Raw genomic sequence first — 25,110 nt, 5'->3', positions numbered from 1 at the left:
ATATTTGGCAATATATATGAGATATATATATATATAAAATCATTATGATGTACACCTAAAACGAATACAATGTTATATATCAATTATATCTCAATTAAAAAAAATTATTTTGATACTGAATCCTTTTTGCCCTCATTTATCCTACTTGGGTTACTCCTTAGACATAGCTAAGTCTAAAATAAGTGCAGGGGCTTCCCTGGTGGCGCAGTGGTTAAGAATCCGCCTGCCAATGCAGGGGACACGGGTTCGAGCCCTGGTCCAGGAAGATCCCACGTGCCGCGGAGCAACTAAGCCCGGGCACCACAACTACTGAGCCTGCGCTCCAGAGCCCACGAGCCACAACTACTTTAGCCTGCAGGCCTAGAGCCCATGCTCTGCAACAAGAGAAGCCACCGCAATGAGAAGCCTACGCACCACAACGAAGAATAGCCTGGCTCCCCGCAACTAGAGAAAGCCCACGGGCAGCAACGAAGACCCAACACAGCCAAAAATAAATAAATAAATAAATTTATAAAAAAATAAAATAAGTGCAGGAAAATACTACTCTTTCTTTGAACTGTAGTAAACATTGAGGTACTTAAATTTTATCTTCATATAAAATACTGTTCAATTTTTTTAAAACATGTAATATAACTCTACAATCTAAATACAGAAAATATTATACATTTCCAGTCTTTGAATCAGTAAAAGACTGACTGCCCTACATTTACAGGTTTGCAACATTACACTTGCATACTTAAAAATGCAGTTATCATAAAAGGTGTTGCTTACAGGCAGCTTTTTTAATGCAGTGTGAATTTTAAAGGAGCACATAGCATATAAGAAATGGTGTTTACAAGAAAAATTTATTCTCTGCCTCTCAGTAAAGCTAAAGTATTTCGGTATTAGATCCCCTCTGATTAGATTTTCAGATTGGTTCAGATATACAGACCTAGAAATCATTTTGGAAAATGACCTTACCAAGCTTTGTAAAAACATAAAACATAATTGATAGTTAATCAAGTGTCATACGATTGCCACCAAATCTGAATCCATTTTTAAGACCTACTAGGAAGTCAAGTAATTGGGATCCAGTGCATTCTCCTTTTTAATCTATATACCTTGAATACGTTTATGTAATATCCATACAATTCCACAAGCTAACTGACACAAACAAGCCAGGAGATTGTAAATGCAGGAAATGGAGGCCAATGGGAGAAACAACTGAACACCTTCCCTTTGCTTTTTTAAAACCTTTTGCTTTTTAATTAAATGATAAATCTCAATATGAATTCATTAGAAGCCTGATAGCTCAATTAAGCTATGTTACTCTGTTACTATATATAATTAATATCAGTTAACAGAGTTGGGATGTAACCTGAGCAGGAAATGTAAGCCAAAAGTTATATTTGACCTACCATTTGGGAGAAAAATTGCAATTAAGGGGGCACAAAAAGTCCCAATATCTACAGACTGTTAAAATTAGATGACAAAGAGACCATAATGGTTTCTCCTGTAGCAATAAATTCTTTAGAGTCACATTATGCAGTAAAGCCCGTCAGTTCATTTTAATTAGGTTTTACCAATATCATATCCAACAGCACAGGGAAAAAAGAAGAAGAAAGAAAAGAAACTACCTTGGAAGAAAAGAAAAAAAAAAGGTTATTGGAAGAAACATCCCCTTTGAAAATGAAAAGAAACTCTGGGTAAATCATCAAAAGATGAACTTGGAAGAAACACGGGAAGGCCTGGGCTGTAAACCAAAGACAGTGACATCTGCAGAACCCATACTTTGTACAGTCAACAGTATTCCGATTGGTTAAATAAATGTAATTTTTTTTCATTTATCCAGCAAATACTGAGTGCCCAGTATGGGTGGGTCAGGCGTGGTGCTAGGCTGTGAAGACACAGCAGTGAGTGAGTTCAATGTCACTTTCCTCACAGAGCTTTCCTTCCCGCCATATTTAAACTGTAACCACCCCCCCATTCCCATTCTCACATCACCTGGTGAGCTATTTAAAAACCTGAACTTCATCCCCAGAGAGTCTGATTGGCCAGGAGTAGAGCCCATGCCCCATTTCCAGAAGCTCCCCAGGTTGAGACCCACTGCCTTCACCCCTTTTCATATACTGCTTTTCTTCCCAGCATCAAGCACCTTCTAACACAGGCCATAACTGACATGGTAAAAGCCTCCAGTCATTACACTGGGACCATCCTGGGGCAGGGATGTGTGTCTGTTTGGTTCACTGTTGAATCCCCAGTGCCTGGAAAGAGTAGGTGCTTCATGAGTATCTGTTGAGTAAATTTAATGAAAAACAACATGAATTCTCCCCTCAAGGCCCGTACAATTACTGGGGAGAGAGAAAAACAGAGAGTTAAATAAATGGAAAAAACCACAGCCGTGGGCTTCCCTGGTGGCGCAGTGGTTGAGGGTCCGCCTGCCGATGCAGGGGACACGGGTTTGTGCCCCGATCCCACATGCCGCGGAGCGGCTGGGCCCGTGGGCCATGGCCGCTGAGCCTGCGCATCCGGAAAAACAAACAAACAAACAAACAAACAAAAAAACACAGCCGTGGCAAGTATTAACTATTCTATAAGAGCCCATTAACAGGAGAATGCGACCAAGCCTGGGGCATCAAGGAAGTGACACTGGAAGAAATGAAATGAAGCTGGGGGACAGTTTTCTGAGAGAGAGAAGAGGGCACGTGGGGAAATGGAGGAGAAGGAGGAATGAGGCTCTGCCAGGGGGCTGGGGATGCAAAGGCAGGTAGAGCCGGACCAACCCCACCTTCATAGTGTAGGAATGAATTAGGAGAAGCCTCCAGGGTGAGTTCAACTAGGATAGTGGCATGGTCCTATTTTTATCAGTGGTGCTGTGGATGACTTCCACCAATCTGTCAGGGTGTTGGAATATATATAGGACATGCGAAATCCATTCCAGATCTCTACCCATCAGTTCCCATCCGGGGCATCCCTAGAAATGCAGAAAAAGCAGGACATGTGCCCCAACACACCTACCAGGGCAGCCTCCAAGCAACAGACTAGAGGCTCCTCCTCCCCTTAGGGACGCCTCCCCTGCTCTAATTCCCAGCCTCCATATTCCACGCCTGTGGCCACTCTTTCCCGGAGCCCAGGGCCCAAGTCATTTGGAACACTACTCGGTCAAGAATAACTAGCATCACAGGCCCACATGACAATACCAGAAAACTTTATATTTCTCATTAAAGTATTGATATGTATTATAAAACCCCAGAAATCTGAGTTAGCAACAAATACCAGAACTCTGATGCAGACTCCAAGGATGCAACTACCTCTTGTATCCGGAGCCCTCGGGGAACTTGCTAAGCTTGGTAGATAAGCTTTCAAACGGAGAGCTTATCTTAGGGGGCACCAAAATATTTTTATTTTAACCATAGGGTTCAAAAAAGTTACAAAGTTCATTATTTGTTCCTCTACTTTCTTAAACAAAGGCCAGTGTACACAAGAGATGGCTCACGGTCAGCGCTGTACCATGGTACAGTTTATCAAATATTTACAGAAGCTCTGGTTGGTGACAGGCATGGTGTTAGGTGGCGGGACTCAAAGGCGCGCTTCTGGGGAGTCCGTAGGACACACTCGGGCTCTGGGCCAGCTGCTCTTAAATTGCAGGGCTTCTTTACTTCTGGGTGTTACATTTTATCACTTTCTGGCCTGCTTCCTTCCCTTTGGGTTGCCAACTGTCCCTTCTTCCCAGCTCTGCCTGCAAGAATCCCTCTCTCTTTAAATTCACTGCTTTGAATCTGCTGTGGGCTGAGAAACCAGATTACCACACTGGTTAGAACTGTCTCTTCTCCAGTAAGATTAAGTAAATTCTAGGTGAGAAACACAAGTGATACCCTATAAATCAATCACACTGTTGTTTACGTGTGTGTGGTCTTCATGACATCAGTTCCAGCCATGCAGAAGCAGTACGATGCCGTGGTGAAGAACACGGGTTCAGAAGTCAGACGGCCCTCGGTTTGTGTCCCAGCTGTGTGCTCTTAGGCAAGTCACTTTTAAAGATTCTCTGAACTTCGTTCTGCATCTCAAATGAGTATCTTCCTGCTAGGGTGGACAAACAGATTAAAGAAGATACTGCCCGTTACCCAGCACACACTACACTCTCAAGAAATATTAGTTGCTATCAGCAGCAGCAGCAACCGGGCTCAAATACGTCAGTGCCAACAGGATACGGCTTCAACAGTGCCTGCCACACACAACTTCCCCTAACCACAGTGCCGTTTCAGGAAGCAACTTTAGGCTGTTCCTTGCAAAAGGATGGCCACCAATTCAATCAAGAATGACCATGTGACAGGGCAGTCTTTCAACTGATGAGGTCACCACCAGACCCAGAGACGTGGCCTGATAGGAGTGGCTCTCCCCCGAAGGAGTAAGTATCCCCAGTAAAGCCAATCAGACTGGTTTCCTCCAGGGCCTGCAGGAGGGAATTTAGGAAAGACTGGCCAGTAGTTGGCAGACACTCCCCGCGACAGAGGTGCCAGTCTGGGGAGAGGTGAAGGTCCAGAGCGGGAAGAAAGGAGCAGACCCAAGTGACTGTGCTGGGTCCTGAGAACTTACTGGAACAGTTCCAGTGCAGTTTTTGTTCCATGTCCCTTCACAATAAATCCTGTGACTTAAGGTGGCCTGAGTGATACTCTGCTCTTTGCAACCTAAGGCTCTGTCGAACCAGCCCATTCATACGAGGTAGCCTTCCGAAGATCACCCTCAACCGATGCAGCACAGAAGTCACTTGCAAAAGCAATAACCTGCATGCCTAGAGCAGTCATCCAGGGAACCTGGGGGATGCAGAGTCAAGGCAGTGCCTGAGACCACCCTCCACCTGCTCCCACCTTTGCCCCAGGCCACCTGCAAGCTCCAAGGCCCCATCTAGGTCTTTCCACAGCCCACAGAAATAATGGCTAGCCTTCCAGGGCATCTACCACAATTTTCTGGGGATTAAGTATCAAGAAAGAGGTGAGCAGTTATTTCTGTGGCTTAGTAAAGAGCCGAGTTATGAAACTAAGGAAACCTCTGTGGTTGATTAGAAAATAGCAGGAAGATGATTTTTAATAAACACCACCACCTTGTAGAGCACATTAGCGTTTACAAGGTTTTGCATTACAAGCAGTTACCCACTCTACCTCCTTTCAATCTTTCAACGACCCTGTGAGGTGTTATGATCCCCACTTACAGATGTGGAAAATGAGGCTGAAAGGTTCAGCACCTAGTCCAGGAATGTGCGTGGGTCAGTGACTTCCCTGGTCCAGGGTCATCACCCTCTCCTAAAGGGCTTCACAGAAGACAAGAGGGTACACAAAACAAGGAAGTGTTTCTCCACAAATCTCACTGCTGCTCAAAGCAATTACAATAGGAAAGAAAGTCTAACTAGGCGTAAACAGTTTGGCTCACTCTGTTTTCTGTCTTGGTTTTTTTGTTTATTTGGTTTTTTTTCTTTTTTTTTTTTTGGCCACTCAGCAAGGCTTGCAGGACTTTAGTTCCCAGACCAGGGATTGAACCCGCGCCCTTGGCAGTGAAAGTGTCAGGGAATTCCCTCTGTCTTGGTTTTTAAATCACTTAGAATAGTGCCTCATTTGCACTTAGAATCCCAGACCTGACCTGGATGGCCCAGAGGTAAAGCCACTTGTCTCAATTCGCCTCCAAAGGACCGCAGACTCAAAAGCCAAAGAGAAAAGAGACGAGGGCTTTGAGCAGCTGACACAACTAACTTACAAAACTGACACCTACCCAGGTTAGGCCCACAGATTCTGAGATCCCAGGAGAGGCTGTAGAAGGCACGGAGGGAGGAAGCGTCTGCTCAGTAAGAGACACACGGAGGTTTCTGGCTCCAGCAAAAATGAAACTTCAAAGGGAACGGAGTGGTGGGAGCTTCAAAGACCCCCTCCCCCGCCCACCCCCAGCCGCAGGACCAATTAACACCTACAGATGTTTATCTAAGCAGTCATTTCATGCCGGCTACTTTGCAAAATGGGTGCTCAGACTCACCTCAAAAATTGCTATTCCTCCAAAAGGGACTGGGGGGGTGGGTCAAAAGGGAGGAAGTGCTGTGTTTTCTGAGAGAGAGACCTTAGTCAAGAAGAAAACAAATCCTCAATACAGTGAAATTCATCACAGACTTATGTATAATAAAAGAAAAGATGGGAAACAAATCTCTAAGAAAATGCAAATCAACTATGGTACAGCCATGAGTTACTAAAAAGAACCGTGCAGCCATTAAAAATCCTACTTTAGGGTTTCCCTGGGTTCGCAGTGGTTGACAGTCCACCTGCCGAAGCAGGGGACACGGGTTCGTGCCCCGGTCAGGGAAGATCCCACATGCCGCAGAGTGGCTGGGCCAGTGAGCCATGGCCGCTGGGCCTGCGCGTCCGGAGCCTGTGCTCCGCTACGGGAGAGGCCACAGCAGTGAGAGGCCCACGTACCACAAAAAAAAAAAAAAAAAAAAAAATCTTACTTTAGTATTTTAATAGGATTTTCCTCTTTAGTAGGAGAGGAAGAAGCTCTGAGATAATGTTAAGAAAAAAGCAACATGCAAAAATACATTTCAAGTCGGACTTTAACTTTATAAAACCGACAGACTAGAACGGCCAGGAGTTTGTTTTGTTTTGTTCACTCCCGGCGGCCCCAGCCCCAACACCTGTGTGACTGGCACAAACAAGACACTTAAGGAAAATGTGTCAAATTCATTACTTACTATTAATTAAATAATAATTAACATATCTATACAAGGTACTTGGATATGCAGACACAGAATGACATAATCACAGAGGTGTATATATGGGTTATAACAGGCCAACTACTGAAGTTTAATAATAGTGGTTAGCTCTCATTGTCGGGACTAGAGAAGAAATTTCTTTTCATATTCATCTCTTTTGCATTTTCCTAATTTTCTGCAGAGGCTCTGTACAATTTTTATAATTTTTTAACCACTGTTTTTCTACAGGGAGCCTCAGGGCCTAGGAGCAGTGGTATGCTACACTCCAGAAGCCTGGCCTGTTTTGTCAGAAATGGAATCTTCCAGTGGGTCTCCCATTTCTACAGGGTCACACCTTATACCTGGGGCAACGGTCACTCCTGCACCACCTCATGGGTTCACTGACATCTAGTACAGGGCAAACCCTGCAAGGTGCTATCAGGAGGGCAAAGGTCACACATGATTCACTTCCTCGCTTTTCTGAGAAGAGCTCTAGGGGAAAATGAAAGGCAGAATCTACATAGTCAAAGTTACGGACGAGATGAAGGAGTTCGATGTTTGTCAACTCAGGACCGTCTTTATCACATCTCTTAGCCAAATTTTTTCCTTGGGAAGTATGTTTATAAAGGAAAGCAGTAGGGGGAAAAAAAAAAAGATATGACTTACAAACACCCAAATCACACTAAACTCACTGATACAAAACTGTGAACAGGTAGAAATTCTGTTTGATTCTTTAAGGTGGTAACATTTTTTAGAGGAAAGAGCATTGTCTTCGACATCCAAGATGCCTGGTTTGAACACCACCATTTCCTCACCAGATGTGACCGTGCCTCCTAACTTAACCCTCTCGGGGCCTGCACTCCTATCTGTAAAGTGGGGATTTTACACACTGCTGTCGAAAGGCTTAAATGAGCTAATAAAGGCGACTTCAGATAAGACACTGGACAAATATCTCGCAGTTTTGAGGGAGTCCCTGTGCATTAAAGGAACTTGGGCACAGACGGAAGAGCTCTGAAGGGAAACCAGTCAGTCATTAAGCTCATGGTGTTCACATCCAAACACGAACACTCTCAGGAGGCTGCAGCGTCTAGTGACCGCTGCGCCTGACGGGTTCCCTCCGAAGAGGCTGTGTGGAAACGTGACGGTCATGAGGGAGCAGCGGGCCTCAGAGAAAGGAGAGGAATGGGAACCAGAAAACCTGGACTGTAGCCTCCATTCAGCTACTTACAAGCTGTGCAGCCTTGCCAATCCACCTCACCCGAGCTGGCCTCAGCTTACAAACCTGTAAAATGGCCTGACGAGACACCTGGCAAGGTGGCTATGAGCAGAGCAGCCAGGACCTATCAAGCACAACCTTTGGTGTGACCTTAGTGTGCTCAAGGTCACTGTCAGCAGGTGTTTCTAACAGCGGGTTCTGGGGAGGCACATCCACAGGCCTTTGGACAAAGAGAACAAGCACCACCTGAGGGCATGACAGCTCCCCTTTTGGCCAAGTCGGTGCCACCCAAAGCTGCTGTCACAGTCAGGGGGACCAATGGTGGCTTCCCACTGGTGGGGCCTGCCCAAGCCTTCATAGCAAGCCATCCTCTGAAGGACAAAATCCTACAGGCTCCCAGCTCAGGTCACAGATTCCACTTTCAACCGTCATTTTTTGAACTAGACTCAATCAACTGCAAATGTCCCTAGAAGTAGCCCACGAAACCTCAACCTTTAGGGATTCCTTGTAAATGAGGTTCTCAGGAGCCCTCCAGAAAGCAAGATCAGAGAAGGTGAGAAACTTGGGGACGGGAGGGGCACAGAAAGAATTAGAACCTCAGTGCAAGAAGACACAATGCTAACTTCAAAATTCGTCTAGGTCTGGGCCTAGCTTTATTTTAAAACTGCGCTTGGGCTTCCCTGTTGGTGCAGTGGTTAAGAATCCGCCTGCCAGTGCAGGGGACATGGGTTCGAGCCCTGGTCCGGGAAGATCCCACATGCCACGGAGCAACTAAGCCCGTGCACCACAACTATTGAGCCTGCGCTCTAGAGCCCGCGAGCCACAACTACTGAAGCCTGCATGCCACAACTACGGAAGCCCACGCACCACAACTACTGAAGCCCGCGCGCCTAGAGTCTGTGCTGCACAACGAGAAGCCACCGCAATGAGAAGCCCGCGCACCACAACGAAAAGTAGCGCCCGCTCGCCACAACTAGAGAAAGCCCATGCACAGCCACGAAGACCCAACGCAGCCAAAAATAAATAAATGAAAAAAAAAAAAGAGCACATATGTGTGTTAAAAAAAAAAGAAAACTGTGCTTATGTGGCTTATTTTAGAAATGCTTTTGTGCTATCATACACCTGTGGGGGAAAAGGTGCTAATGTTTTACATTTAAAACCTGAGAAGCACAATTTCCAACTTTCATTCCTCCAAGGCTCCCTGTTGGATCACGAACTCGCTCAACGTGTCTGGGAATATAGTTCAGAAAAATGGGGAATCAATACATCGTCATTTACTTGTGCACATTTTCTTTTTGCTATAAATACATTTGAATTCAGCTTATCATTCAGTGAATTCACAGCCTATTCCCAAAATTCACTGGAGCCAAACTGAAAAGTCCCCAAAACTCCTACTTAGACTAAACAGCACCGGGGACCTCCACCTTAGTTGGCAATGAAAAGAAATATGTAAGCCCTAGAGCAAAAGTTCTTAAGTCTGACGATGCCCTTAGTAGCGGCTGTGTGTCAACCCCTAAAACTAGATGACAGATTATGCATGTATGTGCTTTCTTTTTTCACAAAGTTGGTCCAAAGTCTTTATCAGCTTCCCAAATGATTCCAAGAGAAATCCCATAAGAAACACCATCAATAAGGACCTTCCAGTGGCTGGAGAGCTTTCAGGTGTGTCTCTAATTAAAGATGGAATACCGTAGGTCAAGAAGAAAAAGTCAGAGGCCTGCTTTCTAGGGCTACTACCCCTGCTACTAAACAGTTTTCTGACCTTAAGCAAATCCCTGTAACAGTCTATCCCTCAGTTTCCACATCTATAAAATGAAGATGTTTGGAAGTTGTAATGATCACTTACCTTCAAGACCCTTAAAAACATAAGGATTGTGAGGTACAGCTTCAACAAACACAGGAGAAGGTGTCCAAAAGGCCTGCACAGAATCCTGCCTGTTCCCAGAAGAGCTGCTTAAAATATTCTCCACCGCTTTCCTCAAAGGGGTCCAAGATAGAAGCCACCTCTCATTTCCTTCTTTTTCGTCTATTTCAGAAAGCCAAATTTGAAGTTTCACAATAATGCCCTTTGAAGGGATCTGCACTATGAAGTTCATGCAAAAATACAGTAATTCTGTAAGGGTGCGTAAGAAGCTCAAGAGATGTAAAACAGAATTTCTCTAAAGCCTCATTACACATCATGTAATCACTGTAGCAACTTAGTTTAGCCAGTGTCATCTACATCTGTTAATATATGTAACTGATGAAAATTAATTATGGGTGTCATAAAAATGGATGTTTTAATATAATCCTGGAAGTCTGGGTTGAAAATATTGCTCTATTACGAGAGAAAAGTCTTTTCCTTCATTCCATGCAGTTCTTCTATACCTTTAGTAGTAAATGTCTGATTTTCACAAAAGTGAAGTGGAAACAGAAGTCCTCAACTAAAAACATTTATTGTCACATAAGGCTAAATTTCGCAAAAGCAACTTTTTTTTTAGTTGATACCCTTGTACATATTCTATAGTATCCTAACTTGGCCATGATACCATAAATTTTCAATCTAATTATCAGACCCCCTAAGTCCAAATCATAGGCACTTGCTAATAAAGAAAAGAAGTAGATGAAAACTGATCCTGTTTTTATAAGCCATTATCAAATGAACGCTTAGAGAACCCTAAAGCAGTCGAAAACCCATTCCACCAAAGGATAAACTAAGGTTCAAGGTGATGAATCAGAAGTCACACCATGAGACAGTATGAGAAGTCAGACTTAGATGACTTCTATAGACCTAACTGCAATGTCCTCCTCTAAAACCCTGGGAAGAGATTAGCATTTGATTGGAGGAGTTCTGCGTCTGACACACACACAGCTGACTTACAGGAAACATCAGTAGAAGTAGCAAAGCACAACAGTTGTGCTTACTTCAGAGCACAAGACAGGTTGCCTGCTATGTGAGCATTCTCACATTTCAGAGCTCATTCATTCTTCATATCTTCCAAAGTCAACGGCAAAGGCAAACATGTTTGCAAGCACCATTTCTCAGAGATAAAGCGTTCAGATAACCCAGTGAGAGGAAGAAGTTAAAACTCCAGGTCAAGCAGGCCGATGAATATAAACGTTCTGCAACACCATCCTGTCCCATGAAACAAGGTTAGAGCTGGAAAGTATGCAAAAGAGGAATGAAGAAAATCCAGAAGTGTCTCTGAAAGAAATCCCTGCTCAGGAGAAAGAGGCAACTTGATTTCCTCACTAAATGCCACTCTTCAGATGAGACTCAGTCCTGAGGGCCTGACCCCTTGTGGTCTTTAAACATAAACCAAAACAAGGGCGTGGGTGTCTGATTTCTTGATGCAACGACAAAGAGGTCAAAAATTAGTGAAATTTAATTAGCAAAAATTAAAGTTTCTTGGAAACCAACCCCTCCTTCCCTCATTGCCAAAAATCTCTAGAAAAACCTTCTGCAGAGAACGTAGACAATTTATTTTGGGACTAGGAGAGTAAAGCAGATATGACTGTTGTATCGGATTGAGGGTGTTTCCCAAATAAACGTATAATTCAAATTTCTTAAGATCTCCCCTCCAGCTCCTTTAGAGGAATGAAGACCGTCATGATCCTTCTACAAAATTCGGTGAGACTGCTTTAGAAGACACTGAAAGGTCAGACTTCATCTCGAGTTACTCCACCATAAACCAGACAAAGAAATTCCTCAAAGGCTAGGAGCATTTTTTTCTTACAAGCACCCACAGGAATAGGTCAATGTAAATGTCGTGTAAACAAAGCGCTCATTACTAACCACAGTTTGTTTCTTTTGTGAGAAAATTTTAATCCACGGCAACTGCACCCAACATTCACACATAACTGCCCCCAAAGCAGAGGAAAATTTAGATTCATAATTGACCCTACAGCCTCGGGCTCTGCTTATGCTCGAAAAGGAAGAGGTGTTGGGGTTTGGGGAATCCCAGTGTTTGATACTTTCTCCTTCACTGTCTACGATCAAGTACAGGAGGACTTGAATTTCCCTTCCAATCACTCCTACAGAGGCCCGAGTGTCTGAGGAAATCCACAGACAACAATCAAACCTTTCATTTCAGGGTCCTTTCCCCACCATGCCCCTGCCTGTTCCAATCAGTTCTGCAAAGCGTTTCCCCTATTCTGCATTTCATGAATCAATTGCAAAATCCGGCAACCTCTGCCAGTTCCTCTTGTACTCAGCTGAGAGGTTCCCCTTCCTGCCTGGGTAGCACAAGGCTGCTCTGGTTTTTAACTGGCGTAACGTGGAAATGCACTGTAGGAGCTCACTAACTCTCTAACAGCCAGACAGAAGTGAGAGAGTCTGGGGCTCCCACCCCATCGACGAGGAAACGGACCCTCCAAGCTCAGGTTAAAGCTGATACCAAGAAACTAGTTTTGACCCCAAGCCCAGTGTGTCAGTTACTGTCACTGGGAAGGAAAAGGAAGAGTGAGAAGGTCTACAAAGTCTCCAACTCAGTTACTTAGCAACTGGACAAAACTTGCTTCACTCCAGAGGGTAAAGAGGCATCTCACAGCGCATTCAGAGAGTAACAGTCTCCGATTTACATGCAAATTGATAAAGACAAAAGGGAAAGGGAAATCTAAATTAGCAACTGGAGTTTACAGCAGAGGGGCTGAGGCCCAGATTTTTTAAAAACAGCTTCTCCTAGGGAGGCAGGATATATACATGCCAACAAACACACATGAATGAATGCATGCATGCATGCATGCATGCAAGCAAGATCACAGGCCCTAACCAGTTTACAGTCTCCCTTCATAAAAGTCAATGCCATCTGGGAGTAGGGAAGAGGCAGGCACAGAAAGTTTAGTAGCTGAAACTAAAGGACTTCCACTGCTAACACAAATTTAAGGTTTGCGGAAAGATGACAATTGAAGGGTGGGAAAATTCCGGGGAAAGCTGCTCCCCCTACTCGTGAGAAAAGCAAATAAAGCATCAATCTTGGGGTAAGGTCCCCGGACTGTGGGTGGATTCAGAGCCTCTCGAGTCCCTAGACCCTCACAAACACCCTCCTGGATCCACTGGTGAAGTGCAGTTTCCAAACTCGGATCAAACCCACACCCTTCATAGAACACACATCACCCTGAAGGTTTTCCAAGCAAGAGGGGAACATGGTCACCTGCTTGGCCCAGGAAAGTGCTCCAGGATTTTCCGGTAGCCCGAGGAGCTCAAACTCTGGGTCCTCAGCTCCAAGCTACACACCAGAAGCAGGCTGCTCAGTCCCAGGCTCAGAGCAAAAGGAAGAGGACCCGAGGGGGTCCCCTGCCCCACCCCCATCTCCCAACTTCACACCTGGACCAGGTGGGCAGGGCCCAGGGCTGACCTACTGAGGCCATCGGCTAAGCCACTTACTTCTCATACTCAGTGTTGTCTCTGTCACAGCGAGAATCCTTGTGCTTTTGCCAGTCTTTGCCATGCTTGCAGGTGGTGAGAAGCACGACGTCTTCCCCGTTATGGACGTGATATAAGGCATTCCTGGTGTCTGACCCTATCCCTGTCAGGTACCTCTTCCCCTTGAAGACTAGCATGTACTTCCTGAGAGGAGGGATAGTGTTAAACTTCAAAAACCCCCTCTCCCCTCCTGTCCTGGGATGATCCTTAGAAAAGAGGGGAATAGAAACATCAAAGTTGGGTCGGAAGTTTTCAGTACTGATGCTGGCTTTGGCCAGCATCGCCTGGCCGATGTCAAACCCCACATCCTCGGTGTAGTCAGGCCAAGTGCCAGAATATAAATTAAAAATTAAATGATTCCTACCACTGTTCCACAAGTGGAGACTCTGCACTTTGGATCTCAAATTGTGCACATACTGAGGTGACAACTGGTCTCTGTCTAAAGTATCCAGACTCAGGACAAAGAGGCACGCCTGGCTGGGGTCCGAGGTGTAGAACCTGGAGCCCTCGATGGCCGCTAGAATGTTTTGGTAACTTTCGGCGATTTTCTCCCCTTTTTGCTGCGGGTATACGTAGACTTTGAAGCCGTTTTTCTTGCAAAGGGTGAAATCGAAGCAGGACTCCATGCGGCACTTCTTGCCTTTGTAGATGCTCGAGTTGGCGTCTCGCTTCTGCCGTGGGGAAATGTGCACACTGGAATCCTCGTTTTCCAATTGATCCCAAGGAACGAAGGGGCGCAGAGCGTCCGGGAAGCGGGGCCAGAAATGATCCGGACTCGGGTGGTGCAAGCCATTCCGACGGCTGTGCTCTTCTCTCCGGCTGTGGCTTCTCGATGCCCTAAACTGCAAGCCTCCGAAATAAAACAAAAGGGCGAGACAAGAGCCAGCTGAGAGCAGGATGAAATAGCGTTTTTTGGCCTGCATGTGTCCTGCCTGGGTCAAGAGGATTGTAAATAAACACAAGAATCACCCAAGTTTCCCAATCAACACTTTCAGCTCCAGTCCGCCATCTTCCCGCCTGTAAAGACTTCAAACTCTCCGCTCCCACCTTCTCTGGATGCCTTTCCCCAAGCCGTGGACTGATCCAGCGCATGTGGGCGATTTCTTTAACTTTCTCCCCTTCGGTCTTTCATCTTTGGGTTGCACAATAGACGGGAGAGAGCGGGGCTGAATATTTCGCACCCAGGGCGGGCGAGCAGCGGACTGTAATTCTCTTGCATGCAACAAGACGGAGGAAAAGAAAGAGAGGGGGGAAAAAAAGCTCCCGATGCCCAATCAATGACAAGACGAAGTGATTTCCTTGCCTCTCGGATTCCTCTCGGCGCCGTGGAAAACGAGCCCCGGGAAAGCAACTTCAACTCATCCACATGCCGGGGCAGGCACTCCGGTTCCAACAAGTCAGCCGATCTCCGGGTTCAGCCGGCTAGTGCATCTTGCAGCTGGGGCGCCGTAACCTCACAAATCCCTGCATCTCTCTTTATTCCCTTCTGCAGCGGCTCCGAGACTCCGGCGGTGTTTACTCCTGCGCTCGCGGGGCCGGCCCCCAGGACGCGCGGCGGCCCGGCAGAAGGCGGCGGCGCTGGGTGACTGCGGCGGCGCGTCCTCCCCGCGGGCAGTGCCGGCCCCGAGCGGCGCTTCCCAGGCCCCCGCGCGGTTGCTGCCGACCGCCGCGTTCGGTCGCCGAATGTTACCCGGTTCTGAATGTTACACTTACACATTCCATTCCCGACACGACAGCGCTGACCTCATCCATCCACGCAGCCCGCGCTGCCATTGGCCGAGCGTCACGTCCGGGGGGGGCGGTGCTTCCGCTGCGCCCATTCATAACCCCCGGCCACTGGCAGAGGCGCCGGCGCGGCGCTGAGGGTGCGGGCGGCGCGCGGGCCTCGGGGGGCCTGTGCCGGGGCCCGGCGGGCGGAGCGGGAGGCGGCCCAGTTCGAGCCCCGTGGCCCCTCGGCTAGTCCCGGCCGGGACTCCGGCCTGGGCCGCACCGCCTCCTGCTGCTGCTGCGCCGGAAACCAGCGCCTCCCAGAGACGCCCGCTGGCGCGCGGCGCCTGGGGAACCGGGGAACCGGGGAACCGGGAAGCCGGGGACTGGCCGGCGCTTCCAGGGCCCCGCTGCCCCGGGCGCCCTCGAGAATCCCGTCTCCTCGGCTGCCTGTCGGCAACGCCTCCCCGGGCGGGCGGCTGGGAGTGTTCGGGTTCCTGGAGAAGGATGCTAGAAAATTGGAGCAGTGGGGGGAGCCCAAGGGATGCGGGAGGAAATAAATACTTCATAGAAAGCGACCGCGGACTTTACGGATGCCTCTCCCCGCCCTCCTTCGACTCTCTGAGGCCCCCAATTTTTCCTTTTTACAAAGCATCAAAACAGGTCCCTTATTCCCTACATAGCCCGTCCTTTTTTTCTCTCTCTCTCTCTTTCCCCAAGGAGACACCTAAAGCCCCAAGAATAAAGAGGAAATATCACAATCAAGAGGAATCATTACAATCCTTCATGTCTGTCGGTGCCCTAAGAGAAGACACCTATCCCAAATCCTCAATAACTTTCCGCGCATCCTTCCCTCGCTTCCCGAAGCCCCTTGTCTGTTCTGTAGAAAGCTTCCAAGAGATCAATCACAGCGGAAGAAATGAGATTTTCTAATAGCTGAGGAGAACCCTGTTAATTTAAGCTTTTCCCAGCACCTAGTGATGTTATTCTCTTTGGGGCGTGGTGGGGTGGTGGTTTTTAAGGAGCTGTCTCTTAGGGATGGATGACCAGTAGAACTGCCAGCTGTCCCAGCTGTAGATGAGAAACTTGAGGCAGGAAATGACCTTCTTTACATTACTACAAGATGGTTGGTCCGCCCTTCAACTGCCCTACCACACCCCAGCCCCAAGCTCCCCCCAGGGAGCCTCACTGGACAAGTCAGATAAAGAGCTGGAGTCCCTCTAAAGGTCTTCCAAGACCACAAAGATGTGCTCACTCCCAAACAGTATTTCTGGTCCAAACCAAGCTCTCTGGCCTCAGAGCCTGAATTCTGCTCTACAGAGAACACCTCCCACCCTCTTCCCCAGCCTAAGTCACAGGGGCCTGGCCAAGTTGGACAAACAGTTGCCTAGGGCAGCAAGCTGTTTAGTGATTGTTTATTATGGGAGTGACTGAGAGCTAGGGACAGACACTTCCCAGCTCTCCCCAGGCTGCAAAAACCTCCAGTGGGTGTGGACAAAGGGCATGGTTATAACAAGGCAGGGTGAAATGATCAAGTGGAAAATTTTAGACATTTGTTGTGTCAGATTTGTTTTTAATAAAGGGGAGAAGGGGCCTGGGTGGGACATCACTGTACATTCCTGAAGTCTCTCCCTATCTCTGGCCTGCCAAAGATGAGGTAGCTTTTCCAGATTTGACTTGTACCCCCTGCACAATTTGGACAGGCCTGGGACAGAAATGAGATTTCAGTCATCTTCCAAATGCAATGACAATGATGCAGATAAATGCAGCGATTGAAACCACATGTGACCCAGGGCTCCCCCACAGCCTGGGGTGCTGAGAGCAGCCATGCAAGGCAGGGATCCTTCCGTTGAGATCAGGGTGCAGATTTTCTCTGCCCTATGGAATGGGGCTGTAGGGATTGCAGCCCCTCTATATCCTGACAGTTGTCCTGTGTGATCTTAGTGGGAGCCAGCTACTGCCCTTGGTCTTTTGCATCTCTTTCTGCTTTGACACATTTTTTCTTGTCTTGCCTAACCATTACTGATTCCCTCATCCCACGCCCCAGGGATACCCAGCCCTACTGTCACATTCCATAGTGGTATATACTGTGAGAAAAACTTTGGTACTGAAAATGAGGGAAAATCTGGATTCAGACCCCAGATCTGTCATTTACTAGTGCCTTGGGCATGGGATTTAATCTCACTGAATTTCAGTTTCTCGTTTAAAAGGTCATAATAATAATATTTTTCTGAATCTGGAAACTGTAAACTGCTCTACATGTGTAACATTTTTTGCCTAAGTTCCACATTTCAAAAGCCAACTGGAATCTTAAGTAGCCCCTTATGGAAAAGAATCTTAAAAAAAAAAAAGTGGGTATACATATATGGATAACTAATTCACTTTGCTGTACACCTGAAACTAACACAACATTGTAAATCAACTATATCCCAATAAAAATGTTTTTTAAAAATCATCTTATCCACAAATCCCCAACATGCCTCAACAAAATGAATGCCCCTTTTCTCTGTTAACCCTGCCCATTTATTCATTCTTCTATTACTGCCCTTATTGCATTACAATTATTATTTATATGTATGTCTATCCCTCATCTAGACTAGGAACTCAACAGAAGTATGATCTGTATGTCTTATTCAGATTTTTGTCCCGAGCACCTAACCTGATGCCTGGAACAAAGTAGATGCTTCAATAAATGTGATTGCAAACGTTGGGGCGGGGGTGGGGGAAGTAGCCCCCTATGATGTCATCATATTGCATCTCCCTCAGTTTTATTTTCTCCCGAGCCCTTCTCATTAGCTGAAATCCTTTGTTTGTTTGTTTGCTGTCTATATTTCTTCACTGTAAAAGGAGCTCCCTGAGAACAGGAACCCTATCTGTCTTTCTCACTCCTGAATCCCCAAAGCCTACGGTAGTTCTGACACTTAGGTGGCGCTCAGTCACTGATTTGAATGATGAATGAATTACTAAAATTCTACTTCACCTCAGCACCTGAACATGCTTGAAGAGAAAGGCCTCCATCGTAGTGTCTCAAAGCAGGACTGAGTCTCTTGTTCAAGGTAGAACTATTACAAACCAGGAATATCTTAACATAAGGCAAATCAGTCCATCGTAAATCCTTTAACAACGTATGTCAGATCATGTAATTCCTCCGGTCAAAGGCCTCAAGGGGTCCCTATCTCAGAATATGAGCCAAAGCCCTCACGAGGCCCTGTGAGGTCCTATAGGATCTTCCCTAACTGCCTCCACCTCTATTCCCCAGACCCCTTTCACCTCATTTCCTGCCAATAACTCTCTCCCTCCATCCCAATCTACTCACTCTTCTCCAACTAGGCTGGTTTCTTTGCTGTTTCTTATACATGCCAAACATGCCCCTGCCTCAGGGCCTTTGCACATGCTCATCTCGGCTAGTATGCACCCCGGTATCCACACTACATACTCTCTCCCTTTTTTTTAAGTCTCTTCTCAATACCACCTTACAGCTGAGGCCACCTTTGACCTTCCTAAATAAAGTAGCAAGTCCTCCCCAGTTTTCCTATCCCCTCAATTGCTTTATTTTTTATCCTTAACACTAATTGACACCTGTATACTATATATTGACTTGTCAATTTATCATTTACCTGTTGCATCTAGAATGTGAGCTCCATGAGGCAAGGACATGGATTTTTAGTTCACTGCTATATCCCCAGCACCTATTTACAGGGCCCATCACTAAATAAGTATTTGTTGAGCTAATTAATTACTTGATCCCATTGTCTGTAGGGCAAATGGAGAATATTCAAGGCTAGAGTTCTAGTATCACAGACACACACACAGAGCTAAAGCTATCCCAGTGATTCAAGCCTTGCTTAATTTCCTCTTTCGGGAATAATTTTTCCCCAGGGCTGACTAAAGACCTGAAAGCAGCACGGCACACATGAAACCCAGAAGATGTGGATTCTCATCTTGGCTCTGCCACTTACTTTATAACCTTGAATGAGACACTTCTCCCTAAGTTTTGGATTCTTATTGGTAAAATCAATAGTAACTGTAATATAATGTATGTTGTGCTCAGTTCACTGGGTTACTGTGAGAATTAAATGAGTACAAATGGAAAATGGATGAGAAAGCCCTTTGCAGTCCACAATGTATATGGCAAACGTAAGATTTGATTGTCACACTCTTGGACAGTTATGGACACTGGTGCATGAGATCATGTTTGCAAGTCAACAGCATTACATACATGAAATATTACCTACCAAACACTCAGCAGTTTCCAGATGCTTTATAGACTCTGGAATGGTCATTGACTATTATAAGCAAACAGGAAAAGGGAAGAAAGGGAAACACCAATGGACAAAAAGCAAAGAAGACTTTTTTTTATAATGTATGAGGTACAAATGCTTTTCAAGGGTCTATAATTACATCTGCTGTAGGAAAAAATAATTGACTCCAAAATGTAAAAACAAACTAAAATATTGAAATTAAAAAATGCTTAAATTCTCTAAAATGTAATGTCAGGTTGACTGTCAAGGCAACCCAATTGTCATAAAGTTATACATAATTTTTATTTGACGTGGGCACATTTTAATGTTTTGGTGATGTGTGCTGGGTGGGGTCTCTAACAGTAAACATTCCAGGTTCCCAGAAAGGTTGGGAAACTCTGCTGGGTATGTGCTGATTGGTTATAGGAGGTGGGAAAAGACAAGCAGGCCAAGGAAAATTAAGGCATCGTGGAGGAGTGGAGAGATTCCCAGCCAGGACGGGAGGCCGGGTTCCAGTTCCTTCTCTGCCTGGAACTCAAGGAAGCCCAGAGCAGGTGGTTTCTGAATGCCAGGTCTTAAGTGTTTCATCTGAAAAACACAGAGCAGGACTTGGTTATACCTTTCCACTTGAAACAGTCAAGACTGCCCTGTGTAGACCAAGGGGGTAGAAGAGAGAAGGGAGTCGCTTAGGAGGAGGAATGGGGAACTCCACTGAGCAGGGAAGGAAAAATGGAGTGGAAGTGAGAGGCTTTTTCAGGTCTCCCACCGCCTGCCCAGTAGGGCAGCCAAGCAGGAAAACTAACCACGGGTGAAACAAGGGCGATTCTAGTGAGGATGTGTCAAATCCCGAGCCAGGTACTTTGTACACATTGTCTCTGCGACCCTCCCAAGGTTCCTAGGACACAAGTACTATCCCTATCTCCTATTGCAAATGAGGAAATGAAAACTCAATCCTGGGAAGGGGCTCCCTGCAATTCATTCATTCATTCATTCATTCCTTGAATAAATATTTATTAAGCAGCTACCCTGCATCGGCAGTTGACACTAAAACATCTCCAGACATTGCTAAACGCCTCTCCGAGACAAAACCACCCCTTGTTGGGTGACCCATTATCCCAGTTAAATGATTTACCCAAGTTCAGCTGATCTCCAAGTGGAGAACTTAGAATTTGAGCCTCATCTTCCGACTCCATGCCAAGGCTTTGACCCAACACTGCAGCTGCCTTTAGATAATCTAACTGATCTACCTTCTTCAAGACAAGCAGATCAAAAAATCTCATAGACAGTCATTTAAGAAACTTTTATGAAGAACTTCATATGTGCAAGGCACTACGCTAGGCACTTGGAATCTGCAGTATAAAAAATAGGTGGTCTGTCTGCTCTCATTCTACTGGGGGAGATAATAAAATAGCAAGTAAATAAATAAGCAAGATAATTTGAGATAATTCTAAGGAGAACATAATGGATAATTTAATGGCATAGATTAAGATGAGGAAGAGCAAAGAGGCTCACTTTAAATGGGATGGTCGAGGGCTTCCCTGGTGGCACAGTGGTCGAGAGTCCGCCTGCCGATGCAGGGGACGAGGGTTCGTGCCCCGGTCCGGGAAGATCCCACATGCTGCAGAGCGGCTGGGCCCATGGGCCATGGACGCTGAGCCTGTGCGTCCGGAGCCTGTGCTCCACAACGGGAGAGGCCACAACCGTGAGAGGCTCGCGTACCGCAAAAAAAAAAAAAAAGGGATGGTCGAGAGGGATAAATCAGGAGCCTGGGATGAACACACACACACTACTATATGTGAGACAGATAACCAACGAGGACCTATTGTGTTACAGCACAGGGAACTCTACTCAATATTCTGTGATAACCTATATGAGAAAAGAATCTAAAAAAAATGAATATATGTATAACTGCATCACTTTGCTGTACACCTGAAACTAACACAACATTGTAAATCAACCATACTCCAATAAAATAAAAGTTTTTAAATAGGACAGTAGGTGAGGAGCTAACATTTTGGCTGATTTCAGTTGATGAGGAAAGAGCCCTGGGAAGAGTATACCAAGCAAAGTGTCTGGCCAGTACCCAAGTCCTGAGGCAGAAGTGAGTCTATTTTCAGCAGGCTTTAGAATCACTAGATGGGTTGGTTCAAACACAGATTGTTGGGGCCCATCCCCGGAGTTTCTGATTCAGTAGAGTTAGGGTGTGGCCGAAGAATTTGCATTTCTAACCACTTCCGGGAGGCTGATGCTGTGGATCTAGGGACCACGCTTTGAGAACCACTGAGTTAGTGCATCAGCGGAAAGGCTACTGTTTCTGGAGTGTGCTGAGTGCAGGAAGGAGGTCAGAGAAGTTGCAGGAACTTTAGCATGTCCTGGCACTGCAGGCCAGGCACAGTATTGGGATTTTATTTTCGGAGGGGTGGCTAAGCTTTGGAGGATTTTAAGCAGGGGAGTGATATGATCTGATTTCCATTCTTAACAGCTCCCTCTAGCTGATAGTAGGGCAAAAGTGGAAGCAGGGAGTCAGGTTTATATATCTATAACATACTTTTGAAGTCTTTATTCCTTACGGTAACAACTGTTGTAAGCCAGGATAGCAAGCCCGGAGAGAAGGGGAACTTTACGTCCTGTTTTCATGATACAGAAACAATGACAATCAGAGTCAAGCCAATAAGCCTAATCGCTGGACAATTAGCCTGGGATTGCTAATTAGGCAAGATAGGCTGCCTTAGTATTTATCAAAACTGCACATTTAAATTGAAAATTTTCTCCACGATCTTAACTCTAGTGCTTGATATAGTCCAAGTCATATATATTTATATCTAGCAGTTTCGTCCATGTGTGTTTCACAACTTGGAACTGGCAGCTGTTTTCAGTGATAGGACATCCCCTTGCTGGTGTTTTCTGAGGAACAAATGGTGACAAAGGAGTTGCCCTTATCTCAGTCTGGATGCCATCCTAGGAGCCTTGTAAGAGTTTTACTAACCCCTGGTGGAAGGCACAGATGCTCTACCTTGCTGGCTTGTCTTGGTAGCTTCTGTTTTCTCCCAAGACTTTCATTCCTTTAACAATTCATGTGCTGCACAGCCCAAACTCCAGGAGGAGAAACAGACACGGAAAGGAAGAATCACAATAAAAATGGCTCCATGGTATAATTTACTAGAGGAGGAAGTTGCTAAATTTGTGTGGGTCCCTATTAACATTTGTACATCCATTTATAGATGAGTAACTGAGAGAAAATGAGAAATGGAAATGTCAACTATTGAAGGTGATGAAATCAGGACGACACCCACAATTCAAGCCAATTTTCCCCATTAGATTGTAACATTCTTTGTTATGCAGTAGTCTGTCAACGTTCTCTTCACAACAGCAACAAAAAATTCAACTTCTGACAACCATTAGAATCAAGTTTGTCTTCTATCTAACAATTGAAAAATTTGTATCCTCTGACACTTCTGTGCTACTCATGGTGCATAATTATTGATGATTGCAGTGATAACCGAGAGAGACCCTGTAGGATCTTAAGGTAACTGCCAACTCACTCGAGGAAGGTTAAATTATGTCCAGTTCTATTTCAGTGATTTAAATGCATATCATGATTGTCAAAATCATTTAAAGTTGGTGGTCCATGTATAGTATATGGGGTAACTTGTAATTAGCATGGTCATAATATGGACTATAAAGCTAGCTATTTGATTGATGCTCCAAGGTCATTCTTTGGTCAAATTTCCTCTATTTCTATGAATCCTGGATTCTTGAGGTCTTAAGAGGAAGTCTCCAAGCCAGTTTCAGGGAGCCTGTAGCCTTTCTAAATAGGTAAAAATACATACATACATCTACCAAAGTCTGCATGGCTGGGGACTGCCCTCTGACCTAGATAAACCATCATTCTGAAAACTTGCCATCTAAACAAAGAAAATCATTCCTCAAATTATACACTATACATAATGTTAGGTCCACCCCAGTATATCAACCTCCCAGCAATTCTACCTCTACTTCTGTCTCTTCAGACACTTTAATTCTTCATTTCCCAGAGACTGACCCCATTGTAGAAGTGCACACAGCTCAAGAACGTTAAGAAAAAAGGTAAGAAGACTCATATTTAAATATATTTCAATATATTTATATGTAAATTTCAGCATAGGCTTTGTCTCTTTGAAAATCTGAATATTTAAATGTCACAAAAGCAAAAGCAGACTAAAAATATACATTCTGGCTTTAATTAAGCCTTGAGAAGGGAATTGCCCACAGAAGCATATTCTCACTTTCCCTAATTGTTCTCTTCTACTGGGAAGGAGCCTCCCCTTGCTGCTGGGCCAATAATTCCTCATCACACAGGAAAAACACTGACTTTAGTCCCGTTTAAGAGTGGATAAGCCTGGTTCCTTTCTTGTTCTTTTAGGCCTGTGGAGGCTTGCTGTTGATGGGAACCCCCAGCCAAAGATTGCTCCAGGCGCAAGGCAGCCGGCCCTGCTGTTTTGTAAAACTGCCCCTCCCACCTAGTTACAGCCCCTCACCACCCCCCCAACAGACAGCTTCTCCATCTAAGCTGAGATCTGACCTGTCACCCGCTTCTTGGCTTTTCTGATCTTGGAATCCCTTGCAACAGGAACTCCCAATTGCTGTAAATTACAAGCCGCCTTGACGAAGAGAATGCTAATCGTTTGGGGGCGCAGGAAGAGACCACCAATCTTGTTTCTGAGGGTGAAAATACTCACATCCATTGGAGGTGGTGGGACACTCCACTGCAGTCCTGACCGCCTTTCTTACGAACAACAGGGGACCCCTGGGTAGGGGGAAGGGCCCCCATGAATGACCTACAGCTGGTCCATCGCCCAGCTCCCATTTCATGGACATCCTCCTTTAAGAAACCTTTCTGATATTTCCCTGTCTGGTCTAGTGTTGTCATGGTGTCATACAGCAGTTCAGCTGTGTACATTTCTATTTGTGCAGAATATTCACCTAATGAGCTGCATTCCATTGGGGACACGAGAGTAGAGTGCTTAAACCCAGGAGCTTTGGAACCTGACCACCTGGGTTCAGTCATGATTCATCTGCACCACACTGGCTGTGACTTAAGGCAAGTTAACCAAGGGCTCTAAGACTCAGTTTCCCCATCTGCTCTCCCGGATGATAATAGCCACTTCAGATGTATATGAAATAACTCATATAAAACATTTAATAGAGTACCCAGGACCTAGGAGGAGGTACTTAGTACATGTTAACTGGTATAATGGCCTCCTACTCTCCATCCCTTCCCAGTTCTCCAGCAGCCCCTTAGAATTAAAGTGACTTGGTTTCACATTCTGTTTTTCAGCAGTTTTGTCTTCCAGAATTTGAATTAATGTCCTTTGTGATTAAGATTGGCATTTCAGCAAATCATGCTGAAGTGTTACAGTGGCTGTGAAGGGACATGTCCATTTATCCATCAATAACAAATATTTATTGAATGCCTACTATGTCCCAGGGAGGGCACTGGGAGTGTGCCATGTGAATACAACAGACCAACTGTTAGCCCGGAGAGACCGTGAAGGCTACCCAGGGAGACACACAGTAAATGAACTGATTAAGTACGCTCCAGAATCTAGTGCTGTCCAGGATATGAAAAGTGCATTGAAATGGAGATGCTATTTAAATAGAGTGACCAGGAAGACCCCGCTGGGGAGGCATGTGAGCGGAGACATGAAGGATAAGATGGAGCCTGCGCTGCAAGGAGGAGGTGGGGGAGGAAGCTTTCAGGCAGGAGGAAGAGCAGATGCCAGCGAACCAAGCTGCCTTACTAGGAGCAGAAAACAGGACCGAGTGGCTAGCGTCTTGTGAACAAGACACCAGCTCC

At 45.7% G+C, this 25,110-nt stretch overlaps 1 protein-coding gene across 1 annotated transcript in view; it reads right to left on the bottom strand.

The window, feature by feature from the left end:
• The window catches only part of EXT1 (exostosin glycosyltransferase 1), a 291,210-nt gene extending 276,168 nt beyond the window's left edge, over positions 1-15,042 (bottom strand). Inside the window, exon 1 of the mRNA XM_029223239.1 lies at positions 13,288-15,042. Within this exon, the coding sequence (XP_029079072.1) occupies positions 13,288-14,249 (962 nt within the window). The 5' untranslated portion in view covers positions 14,250-15,042. The remainder of the gene's footprint in view (positions 1-13,287) is intronic.
• Between the last annotated feature and the right edge of the window lie 10,068 nt (positions 15,043-25,110).

This window comes from Monodon monoceros, unplaced genomic scaffold (assembly GCF_005190385.1).
Source record: "Monodon monoceros isolate NGI ecotype Baffin Bay Population unplaced genomic scaffold, NGI_Narwhal_1 Super_Scaffold_14, whole genome shotgun sequence".
Classification (NCBI taxonomy): Eukaryota; Metazoa; Chordata; class Mammalia; order Artiodactyla; family Monodontidae; genus Monodon; species Monodon monoceros.
This window is presented reverse-complemented; position numbering and strand designations above follow the sequence as displayed.